This window comes from Numenius arquata, chromosome 12 (assembly GCF_964106895.1).
Source record: "Numenius arquata chromosome 12, bNumArq3.hap1.1, whole genome shotgun sequence".
Taxonomy (NCBI): domain Eukaryota; kingdom Metazoa; phylum Chordata; class Aves; order Charadriiformes; family Scolopacidae; genus Numenius; species Numenius arquata.
In genome coordinates this window covers 41,890,847-41,911,556 of record NC_133587.1, presented here as the reverse complement: position 1 = coordinate 41,911,556, position 20,710 = coordinate 41,890,847, and the positions used below count along the sequence as shown (strand labels likewise).

Genomic DNA, 20,710 nt, shown 5'->3' with positions numbered 1-20,710 from the left:
TATATAGAACCGTAAAGGTTCTATATCTATATAATACGTAACTAGACGGCACTTACAATACAGAAACGTTTTTATCTTCGGAATAGTTTGTCTCACTGAACCTCTCCATGTATTCAAACAAAAATCAATCCCAAAGAGAAGAAAACAAAGCATCCAGCACCCTAGTAAACATCAAAAGTTACTAAAAACTAACCCAGAAATAACACATGAATGGCCAAACTCCTTCCTAACGGCCTAAGTCAATTATTAAGGTAAAAATATGGTAAAAAAAAAAAAAACAAAAATACACAAAAAACCCAACAAACACAGCACTCGAGAGGAACGTTTGTGTCGGAGAGACAAGCCTTACCTGGCTCCCGGTTGATTTCTATCTCGAAGAAGCACTGGGGTCGGTCCTGCACCCCCATGGCGGCGGGCAGCCCGGCGGCCCCTCGCCACCTGGACACAAAGAAGAAGCGCCCTGGGTGGGGAGCGGCCCGGCCCCACCGAATCCCGCCCCTCGGCCGCCCTTCCCTCCCTCTTCCCCTCCCTCATTCCCTCCCTTCCTCCCCACCGAAGGGGTAAAACGACACCGGGCGGTGCGGCCGTGAGGGCTTGGGGGGGGTTCCGTGAGGGGGCGGCGGGGCCGTGAGGGGCTCCGAGTGGGACTGGTGGGGTTCCGTGAGGGGCCGGCGGGGCCCCGAGGCTCCGTGAGGGACTAGCAGGGCTCAGTGAGGCGGCCAGCAGGGGAAATTAATCCTAAGGAGAATTTTTTCCTCTCACAAACAGCCGGCATGGAGGAGGGGAGGGGAAGGGTGAACCCCCTCAGCGCTGCCCGCCCTGCCCATCCTCTCCCCCCTGGCCTCACCTGGCAGCTCCGGCGCTTTGTTCCCTCGCCGCCTCCCCCTCGTGCCCCCCCCCGCCAGGCAGACGCCGCCGGCCCCGAACGCCATTAACCGACGGACTCCATGGCCCGTCCGCCCGCCCCGCTCTGCTCCGCTCCGCCCCGCCGCGGCGCCGCCTCCCCCCGCCGCGGCCCGCCCCCGCCGCCCGCCCGGCGCTGTGAGGGGAGGACGAGGGGAAGCGGCGGGCGCTTCGCCTCAGGGCCGGCGGGTCCGCTGCTTCCCGGGGGACAAGCGTCCCCCGTCCCCTCGCCGCGGAGGAGGAAGGTGCTTTATAGAATAAATAACACGGTGAGTCCCCGTAGGGGGGCATCCCCCCCTCACCGCCCCCCGTCCTTGCTGGGCCCTGGGGCTGAGCCACCCCCCCCCGGTGCTTCACCCCTTTATTTTGAGGAGAGGTTTTCCACAGATATCTCTCTTTCTGAAGGGGAAATGTTTTTGCGGGCACAAAAAATCCCCCTCTGAATATTTTATACGGGAAAATCTTTGCCACAATGCGTTCAACAGGGCTGTGGTGGGACCACTGGTTCTCCTTCGGCCACGCCAAGGGCCAGCCTGGGGTGATCCTGTCCCTCGCCGAGCCTCAGCCCTGTGAAAAGTTATCCAGCCATGGCTTAGGAGGCCAAGAAAATGTAAAAAAAAAAAAAAAAAGAAATTTCATTTATTGCAGCAGGCCATAGGTTATTTTCTCTGAGTTTGGGATTTTGGCCCATCCCAGAGCGGGGAAATGGTACCATCAGCAATCAAAGTGTCAAACTGTTCAGGAAGGAGTACGAAATCTATAAATCCTCAGCCTACTACATCTTCAGGCCAAGTTACTGCTCACCGAGCACGTCCAGCAGCTTAAAAAAGCTTTTCATGTAGCCCCTTCATATTAATTTAATTTTCGTAATTACTTTTATAACAGTAACTTTGTTCTTGTCCGTGCTGAGACGGGTTTTCTGGGAAGGCGGAGGAAGGCAGCACCTCTACAATGGTTGCCCTGGTTTGAGCGACACAGGATTAATTTATCTTTCAGTAATTTTACTTTTCAGTAAGGTCCCTTCTAATGCTTGGGAAAACTGCATTTTCAGTAGACTCTAGCATCTGAATCTGTGAAATTATTTACTTTATAGCCAGCTGTGGTATGCAGGTTTCAAGGTCTCAGTGTTTTCGAGCTCACCGGGTGTGGGGATGAGGAGGAGCAAGATCCGTGCGTTTGACCCAAGCTGCTGACAGGATTATTTCATACCATGAATGTCACATTCAATATAAATTAGAAAGTTGGCTGAGGAGGTTCTCTCTCTTCCTTGATGGCTGCGAAACTGAGAACTTCTTGCCCAGGTGCCAGACCCCTGAGCCCTTCCCTTCCCCCCGAAACTGTAGCACTCGCCATGTCTGACATTTGCTGTCCACTGCTGGGAGTGCACGGCTTCCTACTGATAGAATTGGTTGAGAATAATCCTTTTATATTGGTATCGGGATCAATATTGGTTCTTTACTGTTATTAATGTTAATTATTTAGTATTATTCTATTAAATCTGCTTATATTTCAACCTCTAGGTTTCCTTGTTTTTTCCCTGATTCCCCTTCCCGGGTGGGGAGGGGTCATCGGGTGAGAGAATAATTGTCTAAACAACAATAAATTATGGGTTCCTCAAACCATAAAAATGGTATACACTCTGCATACACTGTGCCATCCCTACAGCCCTTACACAGTTTCCAGCTAAACCATAGCCTCACCACTTGGTGCAAAGAAATGTCTTTTATTACTTCCAGAAAGAAGTTTTGTCACTTTCTGCGCTGTGAGGACACTCTTTTATTAAATCCTCACCTCCTGAGAAGCAAACCGTTTCCAAAAGTTGTACAAACCAGAACTCATTGCAGTAATTTTACCTGGCAGCAGTTTCTGTGGTTATGTCCTTGTTTGAGAAGAAATTCAGAGGCCTTAGATTTTAAAAAAAATGTTCTAAGAATGAAGAGTAGCAATACTGAAATCAAAGGATATTTTAGAAGTTAAGAATGCAGCAAAGTGGGATTGTTTTAGATGTAATTTATCTATAGATTTAATGGCTGCCGTCTCTGTAGTATTTGAGCGTCTCGTGAAGTTCTAACAGCCAGATCCTGTCATTCCTGATTATATCTAATAACATGTGATTGTCCCTAAGGAAGCCTGTCTTTGGAGTTGTCGCATAGGTTTGCTGGTCCTTCGGGGGTAGTTGCATGGCAAGATATCACACAACGTGAAAAAAATACAGCGCAGTCTGGCTGTAAATTATTTAGCTGTGAAATGCTCTTATAAAGTAGCAGGGTGTTACTTGCCTCACTTTAAAATGGTAAACCGAGAAACAAAGCTACAGTAGGTACAGTAGGAATTCCTTTCCAAAATTAAAATTTGAAAACTTAATCTTCCCAAGCAATAAATATTGTACGTTTGGGTTTTTATGGTTTTAGGCTTTTTTTTTTTCCCCCTGAGATGAAATGAGCTATTAATTCCCTTTTACCTGCAGTCTCTTGCTTTTCTGTTTTCAGAACGTGAACTTGCTAAAGGCAGATGAGCAAAGAAATAAGCAAAAGTCTCAAAAAAGACATGGAAATGTGCTGCTTGCTCTTCACGCAAGTAGCAAAGACTCTGAGCAATAAAGAAAAAAAAAGTTAATTTCAATTATTTTAATAAAGAAGCAATTTAGAATGAAGTTCTGATCCCCTGGGAGATAAGCTCTTAAGATCATCTCTAGGACTAGAGCTGATAAATATGCAGCTTAGTGGAAGAAAGACATACCCCCCAAAAAACAAAGTTTCCAAAGCACATCTGAGGCCAGTCTTCGGAAGCATGAAACATTTAGTTACAAATGAAGATTTTTTTTCTGGTGTTTCTATCCGGGAACTGCTGCAGACGCTGTTCTGGTAACATCCTGTGCCGACTGAAACCAGTGACAAGGTCCCCATTGATTTCAGTGCCTATGGATGTGGGCTGTTTGAGGGGGATTCAAGTCTGTGTGGCCAAGCAGGATAGTTATGAATAATTGCTTCTGTATAATAGTAGGTTTTGTTAAGCCATAAATTTGTGAAATGCCCCCTTTTACAGGCATTTTCTATATTTTCTCGGCTGTGTTCCAATTCTACAGACAACTTTTGCATGCATCGAGATCAGCAGACCCAACTTTATTTTCTACCTAAAATCAACTTCAGAGATTTCTCAGCGGTACATTTTATGCCTGAGAATTCACGTTGACAAATCTTGGCTGAAAGTTGCATTCTTTTCTGAGATGGAGCGTGCTTGGCTACAGGAGTTTGAAAAGTAGGAGGGTGCAAAAGCCACTGCTGAGCGGTTATGACACCTACGTGCACATTAGGGTAAAACCGGCTTAAATTGGGACACAGTCTTTATTTTCCAAAGTGTCTTTGATTGCCCTAATTACTTACTAATAATAATTACTAGTCTAACTAATAATTAATTACTAGTCTACAAGTGGCTGTGAAAGCTCGAACTAACCAGCTTTTGTTTAGGTATTTATAGAGGCTTTTCCTTATCTTTTTTTGCAAATTCCATATGTAGAACCTGAGCCTGAAATTAAAAACAAGGCTTTTTTTTTTATGAGCAACAAGTTGTTGGTCACTTCTTTCTCATGCTATTTTAGATGTTGCTGCCGTTCCATTTTATTTGTCAACTGCAATACTATATAGAGCCTAGTGTCTGAAAACCCTCTGGTCTGCTCCTGCTGTGCTGAATATTTCCTTACCCAATTTGTGATTTGCATGTAGATTCCTTAGATAAGGAGGAAAAGAAATGTTCAGCGTCTCTTTTCATTATCTGGGGCGTTTTGGTTGGGGGGGTGGTGCTCAAAATACTTCTGTGAGACAAATTCACGGCTGCTTTTTCCAGATCTCGCTCTGTCGCTGCTCTGCGCAGATTCCGGTCCGGCACGAACGGATGCGAAGTGTTGGCACCAGGAGGAGGAGAAGTGACTCAGAGCTGTTCACGAGGGTCACTGAAGTTTTGAACATTGAGAGATGGTGGAGAAAAGAGCCAGAAAATTCTACACTTAAATTTAAAAACTTGCGTTACTGGAGAACGGACGAGCACCTGAAGCGTTTCCTTCAATCATTCAGTCATGCAAAACCATTTCTATGGTATTTTTTCGGAAGAATAAATATTGCAGACCAGAAAAACTGAAAAATGGCTTTAATTATGAAAAGCCTCACTGCTGAGCAAACAAGAAGTTTAAAGTGAAAAGCTGACGGGCAGTTATCTGTTAAGCAAACTTAAACAGTGAAAAGGTGCTTAATTAAAAAACACCTACGTCAGCATCCGAGAGCAGAATTTAGAGTGTTAAAGGGAAGTAAATGGCTTGGGAGTAAGTAATAAACAGTAAAATCTGTCAGCTCCAGGCTGCTGATCAAAATCCACACCATGGCAGTAACATCTGACGTTTTTCCCCACATTGAATGCCAAGAAGTTGAAGATTTGTGCAAGGCCAGTGAGAAGCTCCTGCTCACATCACCAAAAAGTACAAAAACTTAGGGCTTTTACAGAGCCTTGGAAGCAGTTAACGGTTCCGATTTGGACAGGACTGAGTAAACTGGGAAGGAAAGGACACAGAGAGGAGAACGTTCCAAGTGCAGCAGGAGATTTGGGGGCTTCGGCTGGTATCACTGGTGCCGGCTTTCCACAGCAGCGTTCCCATTTGGCACCGTGCATTAACAACTACTCAAAGAGCCTGGGAAGGTGACAGGAGAAACCTTCTGCTACCCTTCGGCTGCCCTGGGGTCCAGCACGTGAGCGGCCCGGCAAACCTGCTCATGGAAATGGAAAGCCAGATCTTTTGATGTCACTCTTTCAGTAAACATGAACGTTAGGTAAAATTATATTTATTGTTATTAACATACTAACAATGTCATTAATAACTTCATAGAGACAGGGGCACAGAAGTAAAATAAAGCCACCAAAATTATAGCCATCCGTACGCTGAAGCAGCTACAATAAATCTCCCTCTCTTTTGCTCCCTGACAAACTCTTAGGACACTTACACAGCTGTCCCAGAGATGAAATTCATGTCTCAAGCCAAACCTTTCTCCTAGGACTTGCTTTTGCCAAAAAGGAGCTTCATTATTGGGACACACATGTCGTCGGACAGATTCTAGGGATTTTTGTAACCTCACACATCCAAACACTCCCTGTGGTTCTCTTCATTCACTCTCTCCTTTCCCCAGGGATTTCCTGTGAACTATAACCCAATTAATATCTGAGCTGTTAACACACTTCCTAAAGGATTACTGAGCTTTCCCCCATCCTGCCCTAAAGCTTCAGGAGTGCTTCCATCCCTGGCATGAGTAGGTGGAGCCATCTGCTATCCGGGCAGTAAACAGAATTTGTTAATGACTTCCCCAGCATGATAGAAATAGAAGCAAACCATTAATCCATTATGTGGTAAATCGCTTAATGGGGCAGGGTATATTCCTGTATGTATAGCTTCTTTAGGCACTGTGTTTCATGGAAATGAGTATATGGGACTTTAAATTTCACTGAATTTTTACAGTTGGAAGGGTCCATAAAGATCATCTAGTCCAACTCCCCTGCCGAAGCAGGATTGCCCAGAGCATGTCAGAGCATGTTACTCAGGACTGCATCCAGGTGGGTCTTGAAAATCTCCGGAGAAGGGGACTCCACACCCTCCCTGGGCAGCCTGTTCCAGGGCTCTGGCACCCTCACCGTGAAGAAGTTTCTTCTCATATTTGAGTGGAACCTCCTATGTTCCAGCTTGTGCCCGTTGCCCCTCGTCCTCTCACTGGCAACCACTGAAAAGAGTCTGGCTCCCTCCTCCTTCAACCCACCCTTCAGATACTTATAAGCATTGATAAGGTCTCCCCTCAGCCTTCTCTTCTCCAGGCTAAAGAGCCCCAGCTCTCTCAGCCTTTCTTCATCAGGGAGATGCTCCAATCCTTGAATCATCCTCGTTGCCCTTCGCTGGACTCTTTCCAGTAGTTCCCTATCCCTCTTGAATTGGGGAGCCCAGAACTGGATGCAGTATTCCAGTTGTGGCCTCACCAGTGCAGAGCAGAGGGGGAGAATGACTTCCCTCGACCTACTGGCCACACTCTTCCCTGTGCAGCCCAGGATTCCGTTGGCCTTCCTGGCCACAAGAGCACACTGCTTGCTCATTGTCATTTTGCTGTCTACCAGGACCCCCAGATCCCCCCAGAAATGGACAGGATGTGTGCAGGTTATCCCCAGCAGCTTGCTGAGCGTAGAAATAAAGTCAGGCAGTTGCTGGGAGGCAGGTTGGGTTTGGGAGGCTGGAGGTCTCCTCCTCTGGCTGCCTGTGCTCTCCCTGGCTAAACAAACAGCTTCAGCCTCTCTGGCTTATCTGGCGTAAATCTCAACAGTGCCAACATCTCATCCAGAAAACATTCAAAAGCAAATGCTGTCAAGAAGCCTGAATATGAGTGAGTTCAGAAGCTGGAACATCATTTAATGTAGTTTTCTATATAATTCTCCCAGCTGCTCCAGACTGACTCCTACCTCTACAATCTTCCCATCTACCTACCTGCTTATTTTCTCCCCTTTGTTACTGAGTTCTCCCCAAATAATTTTACAAAAATATCTCAATTTCACTCTTCTTTCGCTGCTTGTAGAGAAAGAGGCTAATGATTTTATATTGTCTTAACCAATAAATGCCAGATGTCTGATGCGTGGGAGTGCAGGTCTCGCACAACGTGTGTTGTGTAGGTCTCAAGATCACATGTGGCCTGATCCAAACCCCAATGCAATTAATACTTTTTTCATTTACTTCAGGGGATTATAACTCAGGGCTATTGAAAGGAAATCATGTTTTGCCAGTAATCTAAACTGTTCTTTATCCAAAGGATGAAGCCTACTTCATATCAGATTTGATTTACCCACTCAATAATACTTAAATTAGGTCAAAAAAGAAATAGATTCTTTTATACAGCATATAATTAACTGGTGAAACTTGGTGCCGCAGGAAAGCGCGGAGGTTAATGATACGGTATCTGTTTTTGCATTTGGAGTCTTGCGTGGAAATCAGTGAGTGGGCCACGCTACCTAACGGCAACACAAGTGAGTTTTTACCCTCACAATAAAATTAGATTGTGTGTGTTACCGTGTTCTTGCAATCTCCCATCTGTTTCTCTGTGCCTGTTGTCTCGTCTTGTATTAAATTATGAGCTCTTGGAATGGACGAGACAAAGGTCTTTTGGTAGGTACTTTGACAGCCTATATTGGTCTTATGTCAGTGAAAGAAATAAGGCAATTTTGCCTAAAAGCCTGCCTTTATTCAGAAGTGACACTGAGGTAGGGATTAGAAATAAAAAACGGTAGTGAACAAGTAGGAAAAGAAAAAGAAAAATCATACATATTGCTGAAGGCAGCTAACAGACCCTGCAAGAAGCTTGCTATGAAATGTAATATCCCCAGGATCACTCTGATTCAAACTAATATTTAATTAATAGCTTTTTGAGAGAAAAATGGCACGATGATTCCTTTCCCCTGGGTTTTTTTTTTTCTTTTTTTTTTTCTAAAATTTAGTTTACCTTTTTACCTTTACATTAAAGATGTATAAACCCCAGCTCAGCGTTCTCGCTAAGCACCCTCTGAGAACACTCTGTTATGCAGCACAATATGCTTGAAATGCTTGAAACAGAGTCAGCTCAGGTGCTTCAGAGCTTGTTAGTTTGAGCTCAGCCAGCTTGGACGCTTCTGCACCTTGGTTTCCAGCACTGTGGATCGCAGGAGGGTTTGTTAATTCGGCTGCGATGCTGAAAGCCAGCAGAAGTTCAGGGCAACACCTGTGGTGGGGAGACCATGGAGCAGAGACATCAAAGTAGCTCCACAGACCAGCATATCACCCGCAGAGACTCATCGGAGACAACTGAACCAGAAATGACTTTGCGGAGAGCTGGTAGGACACCTCGTCACCCTCCTCCCAAAGTTCCCATTTCCAGGAGTATGACACGTGGCACAGAGATGCTTGAGCTGGTTCCAGGCAAAGCCAGCCGAGCTCTGGCCGGGCTTTACTAGCCCAGGCTCAGCACCGCTTCAAGGCAGCTGCATCGCTCCGAGACCCAAATTGGCCCCAGAACAAGTTCAGCTCCATTTGTATGCGCTGCCGGTCCTGAACCAGTAAATCATATCAAAGCCAAGCTGACTCCGCACAAAGTCATCTCAGGTACATCTAAATCCAGACTGCTGGCTGTGCTTTAGAAATAAAGAATTCCGGTCACAACGCAAAGGTAACTGGGTGAAATGTAGTGGCCCCCGCGAGCTGGGAGGTCAGACTAATTGATACGTTACTTTGTTCTGATGTTAGAGCTGTGAATCTGCAGCTGAGGCTCCGAAGCAGAGTGATGATAATAGCAAGAAGAGTGCCAAGAAGGAAAAAAGGCTGAGTGGTTGGCAGAGCTGTGGCTGCAGCGAGGCGGGTGATTCTCCATAAATTGGAGTAGGCAAAGGGAACAGTCACCTGCCCCTGAACCTGGGGGGAGAACAGAGAATCCCAGGCACGGAGAAATTCTGGCTGGTGGAAACGGGCAGAATTGTTAGGATGAGGGAGAGGGACGGATTCATGATTCATGCAGGAAGTTCCTGCAAAGAAGTGGGAGGTTTCCATAGGAGGAACTTGCCGGGAAACGAAGGATTGCCAGAAGTCCTCGTTCGGAGCAGTGAGTTTAGAGAACAGTATTAATGAAATATGCAGTGCCTCCTGGTAACAGCGCTAGTAATAACCATCAAGATTAATGCTAATGTTGATATAAATAAAGCTATATGCAATTATGATCAGCTAAGGTCAGGAAGATATTATTTTTCTGGATTGAACAATTAAGTGCATTGTGTGCACTTACAGACAGAAGACTTTAGAAGGGGAGGATGTATATTGCCTTCTGAAACGTTCAACGCTGACCACTGTCAGAGACAGGATACCGCATCGATCTGTTTGGGAATGACAATTTTTCTTTTCTGCAACAACCGCAAAATATTTGTGCTGGGAGTTCAGAAGCTTTGGCCTCACTTAATTCGCTACTAAAGAATCTCGGTGGACAGAGATATATAAAACTGCCAGCGTGATCTAGTGAGAATCTTGTTTATGCCTCCGCATAGGAAGAGTTCGTCTTATGATAAGGCAGGAGCTTAATGTAAAACATGAATGTAAGCATATAAATAAAAAGGTTTGGTATTTACTTTGTAGACTCTAAATTCTAGCTCCCAAAATATAAATAAAATGGCTTGCTATTTACTCTAGCTCCCACTTGAAATGCAGGCCAGGACGCCATAGGTTTGTTCTAGTTTAGCAGCATGCTAATAATTGCAGATCTACCATCAATTGTGCTGACATACTCGTTTAATGGATTGCAATTGTTGCTATAAACAAACGGTAATTGCTTGGAATTTAAAATATACTGTAATTGCACTTTTAACATTGAACTTTTGTGATATAAAAACGGTAATTGCATCATCTTTCAGTTCGATCGGTTTAAAATACAGGGGCAAGGGCAGTTTTGAAATGAAGACCAAGAGAAATAGGAGAATGTTTCAAGTCAGGGAGCAGCCAGCCTTCCCTCCCAGTGCAAGAAATGAGGACTGGCCACATATGAAACCACACAGAGATTTCCAAAATGGGGCCTTCAAGTTTCTGCACGTAAATCAAGTCTTTTCTTGCTATAACCAGAGCGGATTTTCTTGCAGGGGGAAAAAAAGAGAAGAGGAGAAGGCTATTAATTCCGATGCCAAGTTTGCACGACGGGAGTACGGGTGAGGCTGCCAACCCCATCCCACTCCGTGGCTCCAGCTGCAGCAAAATCTCCCCGAGCACAAACCTTTCCATCGCTCAGCCCAGGTTTTATGTGAGTAAATAGCCTTTGCCCTCTACCTGTTGTTCGGATACATTTAAGTATCCATCCTTTTAACTTTATGCACAGAACTGAACTCTCACCTCATAGTAAGGTTTCCTAAAACAAGTGAGCGCATCTCTGCCTTTCACAGTCCCAACCTCCCACCACTTCTTCTCTCCCTGTGGCACTTCTCTGACCCTGAACAAACCACCTAAACCAGCAGAAAACTGCCCCAACCAAAAAAAAAAAAAAAAAGAAAAAAACCACCCCAAACCCACAAACCTTCAGAAATGTCACAAAACTTCACCTATAGGTGCATAATGTAGGTTAAGTAGGATGACCCTGAACCACAGAGGTGTCATCTAGTTGAGGTATCCTGTACCTGCAGCTTGGTAAAGGCATCCTGATCGACTTGTGTGCATCAGTCAGTCAAAGAAAGATATTTTTTTTCCTTTTCTGATGGAGGATTATAGACCAGCTGGGAAATCAGTTGTGTTACATTCTGCTACACCCTATTAGTTTTAGTCCTGGTGCTCAAATCTGTCAGGTATTTATCTGAGGTAACTGCCTGGCCTTCGTGAGAGTAATAATGAATAACTAAGCTTTTTCCTGTCACAATAATAATGAAGTATTAATGGCAAATTAAGGAACAGAATGAGAGAAAATCCAGCCATGCAGCCATTGCTGCCAGTTAGCATCTAACTACATAGTCAGATATGGAAGTATTAATGTATCTGGGTAAATGACAGTCAGATGTGGAAGCGTTAATGTATCTGGGTAAATGAAGGAGTGATCTAATCACACAGTGTCTATAAACATAAATCAAGATCAATAAAAACACTGGCTACACAGATTCAGCCTCAGATTCTGAGGGTGGATTCAGCGGCTTTAAGGCTACAAAACTTAAATTCCTGATCGCCTGTACCTTTAGCATCCTACCTGTTGTCGTGGTTTCGGCCGAATTTACCGAAACCAGACGGACAGATGGCCCTTCCCCTCCCCCCCACCCCCCCCAAAAGAGAGAGAGGAGAGAAAGAGATAAGGAGATTCAGAAGTTTAGAATGAACTAAACTGCTTTAATGAAGAATTAATATTAAAATAAAAATAAAGAAGAAAATAATGAAATAAATACAATATATACAAAAACCATATCAAGCTCCCAGGATGACAGTCACATCACCGGCAGGCACTGGGGAAGTCCCAGACTGGACTCAGCGACGGATGGGAACTGGATTGCAGCTCTGGAGTCAGGAACACACGGATCGGGATCAAAGGCAGATGAACAGACAGAGTCCTCTCTGGGCGTCAGCCATCGCAGGAAGGGGCTGACCCTTTGATCCCTCAGCTTTTATACTGAGCATGGGGCAGATGGGATGGAATACCCCAGTTGGTCAGGTTTGGGTCACCTCTCCTGTCCACTCCTCCCCACTGATGTGACCCCTCTACGTTTTTTCTGTTTCCGACCCTCTAAAGGGGCAAATAACGAAAATTGGCTGCCCTTGGTTGTTATAGCAATGAGTATAAGCAAGAGCCTCCCTGCATACCATTCCTTGGCATGGAGCACAAACGTTGGTCTCATCATTCTGAGAATGAGCAGTTTTCCCCACAATATGCCGTTAATTTCAGACAACTAGAAGAGGCCTAGCTAGGATGTAAAATTACAGAACAGAAAATTGGTTCGGTTTTACTTCAAACCGGGACACCTGTAAATCCTAAAAATGCTTCAGTATCTTCCTGTGCCAGTGGTTGCACTGAATTCCTCAAAGTACGTATATATATTCTAGGAGAAGAAACACTTAACTGCATCAAGGATGGAGTAGAAAAGAGAAGAAAAAAAAAAAGACTTCACGAGCAAAAAAACCTCTTAACTCAAAATGATCTACTTAATGTTCAATTTATAACAGAAAGCCACAAAAAAAATCTATAAATCTAGTTGTTACAAGCTCATCTAGAAACATCTATAAACCTGTATTCCTGGGCTTTTAGATCTTGGCTGCACTAGGAAACGTTTCTTCCATATTCTGTGAAGTTGAGCTTCAGTGCTCCTGGCCAACACCTGCCGAGCTGCCCAAATTGAGGTCCACACGGTAGAAAAAAATGTTTTGAATATAATTTCTGACCCAAGCATTGGATACACTCGGGTCTGGTTAAAACATGTGGAAAATCATCAGAAAACTTCATTAGAGAGGATGTAATCGCATCTCCGTGGCCACGTTTCCTCGTGTGCACCCTTCTGGCATGGACAAAACGTGGCCGAGTCAAATTCTCCTGGCACTATAAATGGGAACAAACTGCGTCGCTGAATTCTCAGGTAAAAGCAATTCGTTTCTTGAAACAAATCTGTGTCTCTGCCTGCATTTTCTTCCTATTTTCTCCTCTGCCAGAGCACTACATCAATCATTTTCCTTCGCTAAAGACAACCTCTGCTGTTGACTTTTCTCAAACAGTCGTAGGATGAACTCGCTGTCAGGAAACATCTTCTGATGTTTGACTTGACTGAACTGTCACCGACCCATCGCATGGACTCGCTCACACCCTCTCTCTGCACCGTGGTTTTTTTGTTGTCCTGCTTATCGGGAAACGAAGGGGGAAACCATAAAAATAATGAGCATGTAAGCACCGCTGCTGGGGAACAAACAGCTCAGAGGAAGAGCGGTGAAAAATCATACACAGCGGAGAAAGTCTCCCGAGATAAATGTGAAGATTTAGGGCAGCCAGACAGTAATTGCAGTGTTTGCAAAAGTCAGTGTGCATGCACCGCATTATTTACAGCAAACAACATGTTCAGTCGACACAGCCCGTTCTCTGTTCCTGAGGCCAGCGATTTTCTGGGTTTTATTGTTCTCTCCCTATTCAATCAGATTTTCCAAATAATTTTCCCGACGCTTTGGCCTCCCATTCGGAGTTTTATAGACTGTTACAGGCACTGTTCGTATTCGATGCTCTAAAACTGAGAGACAAGGTAGTTAATTTGGATTAGTCATAAGAGGAGTGCCATGGTTGGATAAGCTTTACCCTAGAAGGCAGGTTTCTAGGACGAACAGTATTTATGAGCCGAGGCATCATTTGCTGAAGGCGGTGAAATGCGGGCTCTTTGAAGAAAGACTGAGAAAACAAAATTGAAACCACTTCTGAGCCTGGCTCCTTGACTTCTAGGATTTGCATAAATGCGAGCGCAGCATCATTATCTCCATTCTTCCCTGCTTCATAGCCATCAAATATCCTCCAGTTTGGCCAGTATGTGTCCTGCAGGATGCAAGTGATGGGTGGGTATCACTCTTGATCAGACTACACAGGAGTTTCACTCTCCGTTCATATTCAGATTTTGGGTTGCAGAAGCAAGTTTGGGCAGAAAAGGTATCCTAATATCCATCCTGAACCTCTCCTGGTGCAACTTGAGGCCATTTCCTCTTGTCCTATCACTTGTTACGTGTGAGAAGAGACCGACCCCCCTTGGCTACACCCTCCTTTCAGGGAGTTGTAGAGAGTGAGAAGGTCTCCCCTCAGCCTCCTTTTCTCCAGGCTGAACGCCCCCAGCTCCCTCAGCCTCTCCTCATTAGACTTGTGCTCCAGACCCCTCACCAGCTCCGTTGCCCTTCTCTGGACACACTCCAGCCCCTCAATGTCTTTCCTGTAGTGAGGGGCCCAAAACTGGACACAGCGCTCGAGGTGGGGCCTCACCAGTGCTGAGTACAGGGGGACCATCACTGCCCCAGTCCTGCTGGACCACACTATTCCTGATATTTGGAAGCATGGCATCCCTCAGGACTGAACGCAGACTCACGGGCACGAAGCAGGGGTGGGGTGCACGGTACCACCACTGTCACTCTCCCGCTGGCTGTGCAGGGTGCACTACACCACATAGTATCGGTGTAGGTGCCACAGTTCCTCCTCCTGTGTTAAACCTGTCCCTAGGATTCATTAGTGGCATATAAGAAGGGATGTTAGCTCTGCTGTTCCTGGATGGTGCTGTCTGACTTAAATTCCTCTTGTAATTATAACTGGCCTCTTTTGATATGTTTTTTGGTTTTTTTTAATTTGCAGCCTGCCATTCCTGTGCATTCAGCATGACTGTGCTACAAGCAGGGTGTATTTATGTGGTGGATGATGTTGTTTCTCTAAAGGGCTAATCCTTGAGATCCTCAGGGGAAAAAGGTTCTTTGAACATTATAAAACTGCATATTTGCCTACTGCTAATTAGGCAAATGTAACCTCCATCTGAATCTTCTTGGAGACTGGGAAGAAGAAAAACACCCTGAAAGCTGGTAGGGAAGGGTTAACAAATGCAAGGCAGGCTGTGAAATATTTTTTCTGGCTGGGAGATGGTAGGCAAAAGCGCTCATCAAGCACAGAGACTCTTTATCTGCTATCTGACAGTGCCACTGGGGACAGCGGGATGCCTGCAAACCAAGGTCATTGTCTCCCTCTTTGAAGTATTACGTTCCTCCGTACTAGCACAGAAGTAGAAGCTGGACCTCCAGCATGGCCGAACCCATCGAGTGACACAAATCAGGCAAAAAAAAAAGCATGGAAAAAAGGCTGAAGTATCAGTACCCAAATCCTCAGATACCGAGAGCTAAAAGGGACATGGAAATTATCCAGTCTGACCTCATTTGTGATTAGATTTTTTTCCCCAATTATTTCTCCAGAGTCTGACAACTTGTCATTTAAAGGGGAACTAAAAGTCAGTATCTTATGGATGGTAGGTGAAATAAAATTCCCACTTTTCGAGTTGGGAATCAGAGGAGAAAATTAAACATTTTTTTAGGATCAAATATTGCAAAGAATTATGCACGTACTTACCCAATGGACTGGATGGACACATCCAAACCGGTAAACTGGGCCAGACACTGGTGTGAACACTTCTCTGTGGGTGTCTGTGCTGTTCAGTTGCTGACATTGCTCTTGCTGTGGTGTTGGCTTCTGCTGACTGACCTGGGCATGGTCTGAGAAGGCTGTGGGCAAACAGCTCTTCTTGGCCAGCAGAAGGAAGAAGCCACCCCGTCCTGGGGGGAGAACAGGAGCAGAGTTCAGCTGTATAAACAGGGGTCCTGACATGGCGTTTGATCTCAGGTCAGAGGATGAGCCCTGACCTTCTTTATTTACAGGTATAGATATAATCAGTTAGCTTATTTGTGAGCCAAAAAAAATGCCCGAGCTTTTAAACTACCTCCTGTCAATGCTTTTTAGATGCCACAGCATCGTCTGAGGAGCAGGAGCAATGAGGGCTCTCTGGAGGAAGAACTGTCATAACATTTATCCAGAGCTGAGTGTCCTGTTAGGTCCCAGGACATAGCAAAGCTCTCCAATATTGAGCAGATGCCATCTTTTAAAGTCTGAAGATGCCGTGACTTACAACGAAGGGGGAGAGGGAACAGAGGGAGGGAGCCTCTGCGTTAAGGAACACAAAGCTGCAACCAGCTCCCTTGCAGCCTCCACTAACTCCCTGTCAGCTTGAGAGGCTCCTGGCCTAAGTGTCTGGTCTTAAATGTTAATATAGCATGACAAGAGGATGTAAAGAACAAGAGGAGGCTTTCATCAGGGTCCTGCATGCACCACTAAGCTCTACAACCTCCTCCCTTCCCCTCAAGAAGAGGCTTTAGCTGCCTGTGCTGGAGGAAGCTCATAACGGTGCAGCTGTATCGTTGTCTAAGCCTGCTCTGACATGACAGTGTGAGAAGCTGCTGTGAGAAGATCCATGTGAGGTCTCCTTCCCATATTTCAGAAGCTGCATTTAAGCTTGCGCCCTTGACTGAGTGATGCTTGAGGTTTGTCCGTGCCCTGCCTCGTACCTTGCTGACCCTGACCTGCTGACTTGGCTTCCTTGTTGCTATGGTCTTCCCTGGCATCTGCTGGACCCTTGGCCAGACTTGGTCACTCTCCCTGGACTTGCTCTGCTCTCCTTGCTGAGGTATCAAGCCTATGTCGGGAAGCTGCTGCCACCCTTGGCTCTTGGCTTCCTTTCTGCTGTGGAGCAGCCCCACTCCACAGCTCCTGGATGACCTCCAAACCCTGCAGGGGACTCTAGCCAGCCTACAGGGACAGTTCTTGACCTTGCAGGCTTCTGTGACACCTCTGCAGCCACAGTAGTCCCTGTCGCCCAACCCCTGAACTGCTTAATGGGGATTGGGCAAGGCTATGGGGTTTACTGGTCAGATGCAACTAACCTTGGCCACCTATTCAGATTTTAGTTGTTCAATGAAAATAACATCCCGGATCTCAGAGAGGGCCCTGGATCAGGTCATGCGTTAAACTAAATGCCAAAACCTCTTACTAAAGTATCCTGAATATGGTCACTGCTCTGGGTCATATTTTTGGGGTATCACAATCTATATGGCTGTGGCTAAGGCTGGAGCTCTGCCTCACAGTACCCCTTACTATCACCCCATGGGGTGGGTGCACCACCCAAACTGCTGCTCTGGTGGACCTGGGGCATCCCATAATTTTGTTGGCTCCAAGTTTGCCAACAAAGCCTGGATGTCTACCCAGCCTTGAGCCACCCCGATGACTGCCACTGCTCTCAGTGGGAGCAGCACCCAAAGGGGACCCATCACCCCTAAGACCATTCCCTTCCAGGTCACAGGACCCGAATGCTCAGACTCTGTCCTGCCCTATCCTGCACCCCCAGGACCATGCCCCTGCCCCAGGCACGGGATTGGACCTTCAGCCACGTTCCCAGATGAGTGCAGTGACTACCAACATATTTGACAGGGAAGGAAACACTGCCACCTCACTGCTCGTATGGTCACCCCATTGGTTTGAGTCTGCCGGGGGCATCTACAGAGTGTTGCACCCTGAATGGGTGGCCCTTGAACACCTCAGGGTGAATCTGGCATGTGGGGGATGGTGTCTGCACACTGAGCATTTCACAACACCAGCCTCTCCAAAGCTGGACCTTGGAAAGGTGTGGGGACCAACGGTGATGGGGAGGGAGGTGGCTGTCACAGCGCTGAGTGCACCAACAGGTTCTGCAACTTCTCTGAACCTCTGAAGGCTTTAGCTGCTGGTGCTCAGGGTCAGCCCTGACGTGGGGCAGCTGTAACCTTGGATCAGGCTGCTGTGGAAACAGCCAAGTCGGAAGAAAGAGCTATGAGACGTCCTGTTTGGTGTCTTTGGCCATGAACCCTCCAACCATGGGCTTGAGAGCTTTCAACACCATCCCTTGCCCTTGGTCCTTGCCTGAGACGGGGTGAAGGTATGGCTGTGCCCTACCCGGTTTTGCTGAGCAGTTCTTTCAGCTTCCTGGCAGAGGGAATGAGGAAGACGGTGGTCAGAGTAATACAATAAAAGTTAGGGCTTATTTCCACTCTGCTCATTTAAGTAAGTGTGATTATTCGCCAGTATAAATGCATAATTGATTATGAATTCCCTTTGCAGAGACATTGTGTCCTTTCGTCCCTGCTTCACATGGACAGCAAATGGAGCATGGAATGAAACCGTGTTGATGGGGCTCCAGGTAGCAGAAAGCACATGTTGGCTTATTGCTTATGCTGTTCAGGCTTTTAAAAGTCAAAGTACGGAGGGCTCCCTGCTGATAAAAATATTCCGAGTTGCTGCTTGACTCAAGGGTGAACACAATGTGAAACATCCTCAAAGTGGTTGGCGGTGTCGGTTTAAAATGCTCCCACCGTCCTCCTGCGCGGCTCCTTTGGTTGCACCCACGTGCCCGTGGGGCTCTGCTCTGAAGCTTTTGGAGAGGAGAAGTTGGTGCATCGCCTCTTTGTTCTTGCGGCATTCTCTGATCTTTCTGACGGCTGTCCTCACCAAAGCCCTCGCATCAGCGCAGGACAGGAATGAACAGCGGGGTGCGGGAAGGCTTCGAGCCAGTTGTGTCACTTTTACATCACGTGAAACCTGGGCAGAAAGTGAAAAGCTGCGGGGAGGAGGATTAAGCTGCTTTCTTTGCCCTTGGAGCTTCAGCTGGAGAGTGAAGGAAGAGGAAGAGGGAGCAGAGAGTATACGGACTTGTTCAGGACGAGACACTCGGTGCAGCTTGTGCCTTCGTGCTCTAGTGTCCTCTAATGTCCTTGCGCCTTCCCCTGGAGTGACATCACCAGTTACCGATAAAGTCAGGTTGTTCCTCTGGAGAGACCAACCTGATCCCGTCCGATGCCTCTGGTAGTTCTGACTAACAAAACAAGCTGTGAAGAAGCAATGAGAGCTAACGATTTGCACTTTTTTGATAAGACTCCAAGCCGTCTTACAGCCAGTCAGTATTTTCCACGGACCGTTCAGTTTTAAACCATTGGTTTCAAATGTAACGATGGCGTGATTGTTTATTTGGTGCCTTGCAAAGTTCACTACATGTCCCTTTGAGCACTCTGCTACAAGCAGTGTAAAAATGAGATGGGGCTGGATCTAGAGAATCCATGTATCTGGTGACTCTTTTCAGTGGTTTCCAGCGATAGGACGAGGGGCAACGGGCACAAACTGGAACATGGGAAATTCCATTCAAATATGAGGAAAAACTTCTTTCCGGTGAGGGTGCCAGAGCCCTGGAACAGGCTGCCCAGGGAGGGTGTGGAGTCCCCTTCTCTGGAGGTTTTCAAGACCCGCCTGGATGCAGTCCTGAGTGATGTGCTCTGGGCAACCCTGCTTCAGCAGGGGAGTTGGACTGGATGATCTCTAGAAGGTCCCTTCCAACTCTGACAATTCCGTGATTCCGTGATTATTATGCTTGAGGGAATAAAAATGATTTGTTATATTGGGAAGTAGTTGCTGTAGGCGATGTAGGAGCAATGGAAATAATCTGTAAGTCAGTTATCTGAAACACAGATGAGAATGCAGGGTAAATCCATAATCAAAAAAACACAAACCAAACATATGCAAGAAGGTGAGTATATATTTACGTATTTCAATATAAATAGAGAGGAAGAAGAGGAGGTTCTTCATGATCTGGCCAGCTGAGCTGTACAACTCCTTGCCAGAGTGCAGATGCAGAACGTTTACCTGGGTTAAAAGGGAAATTGAGACAGGATTTTAGAGAGGAGAGATCTGTTGAGGGTTACCAAGTAGACCAACCACATCAGGTTCCTGAAATTCTCTGAGTTGAAAGCAGTTGGGAACTGTAGTTGGTGGGGGAAGTATCACTTATTTTTTTTGTTGACATCTGCTTCTGGACATTTTAGGAATCATACTTTAGGAATACCAACAATTGGGTTCTCACACCCTTATGATATTATTTATTTATTAACGACAAAGCATTAATATGAATACGAAGAAGCTCAATAATCGTTTATTGACTCTTCTCATATCATGTTTAAAACAGCCCCTATATCCTGAGAATGTTTATACAAACCAACATCGCACTTCTTAAATGGCCATGATGGGATGGATTCAGTTCAGTGAGTGTAGTCAAATAAAGCTTTCATGTGTTCATCAAATGCTCACAAAACCGAGGATTTATATTACCAATTATGACATGTTCTTCTACAACAATGTAGAGCAAATGGAAGGCTTTACCTCCTGTTACAATATTAAATAAGCTCTTCTAGAAGTTAAGAAATCTACTTCCCAAATCCCTAGGAAATGAAAATTTTAGGCTCTCCTTCTTATGTTCCTCCATCAGGGATTTTTTGGGAGGTAATGAAATGAGCGTGACAATGGGGTTCAGGGACTGGCTTTACGCTGTGTTTATGCTTGTCTGAACGTAGCGCTCAGCCGGTGTCTCAAGCGGTTATGTTGGCGATGTAAAATGTTCAATGACGTCTCTCGCGACAGCCTGTCCCCCTGCTGACAGCGTGGGGGACAATGTGGCAGCTTCAGAAGAAACCCTGGCTACGGACCAGGCTCTTGCGGAGCCTTGCCCTGCCAGCCATTATCAGAGGAGCACCACGATCCACTACCTCGGGTTAAGACATCAAATCTCCATTTAGAAAATGACTAATCTCCTCAAACGTATTTTCACTGGGGCTGTGACTACTGGACGTGTGGAAAATTGAGCGTGCTGAGGAGGTTTTCATTTTACACATACTTTCCCATTTCGCAAAGGGTTTGGATTC

General features: G+C 46.0%; 1 protein-coding gene and 1 long non-coding RNA gene across 2 annotated transcripts in view; one reads left to right on the top strand and one right to left on the bottom strand.

Annotated features, from left to right (window-relative positions):
* The window catches only part of NKTR (natural killer cell triggering receptor), a 37,889-nt gene extending 36,941 nt beyond the window's left edge, over positions 1 to 948 (bottom strand). The window contains exons 1-2 of the mRNA XM_074157143.1: positions 848 to 948; positions 350 to 438 (exon numbers count right to left, since the gene is read on the bottom strand). Of these exons, the coding sequence (XP_074013244.1) occupies positions 350 to 407 (58 nt within the window). The 5' untranslated portion in view covers positions 408 to 438; positions 848 to 948. The remainder of the gene's footprint in view (positions 1 to 349; positions 439 to 847) is intronic.
* A 79-nt stretch (positions 949 to 1,027) lies between these two features.
* LOC141470858 (uncharacterized) lies at positions 1,028 to 20,089 on the top strand. Its single transcript, XR_012463506.1, has 4 exons — positions 1,028 to 1,172; positions 4,747 to 5,720; positions 10,564 to 10,721; positions 18,087 to 20,089. It is a non-coding gene; the product is annotated as an uncharacterized lncRNA (long non-coding RNA).
* The last annotated feature ends 621 nt before the right edge of the window (positions 20,090 to 20,710 follow it).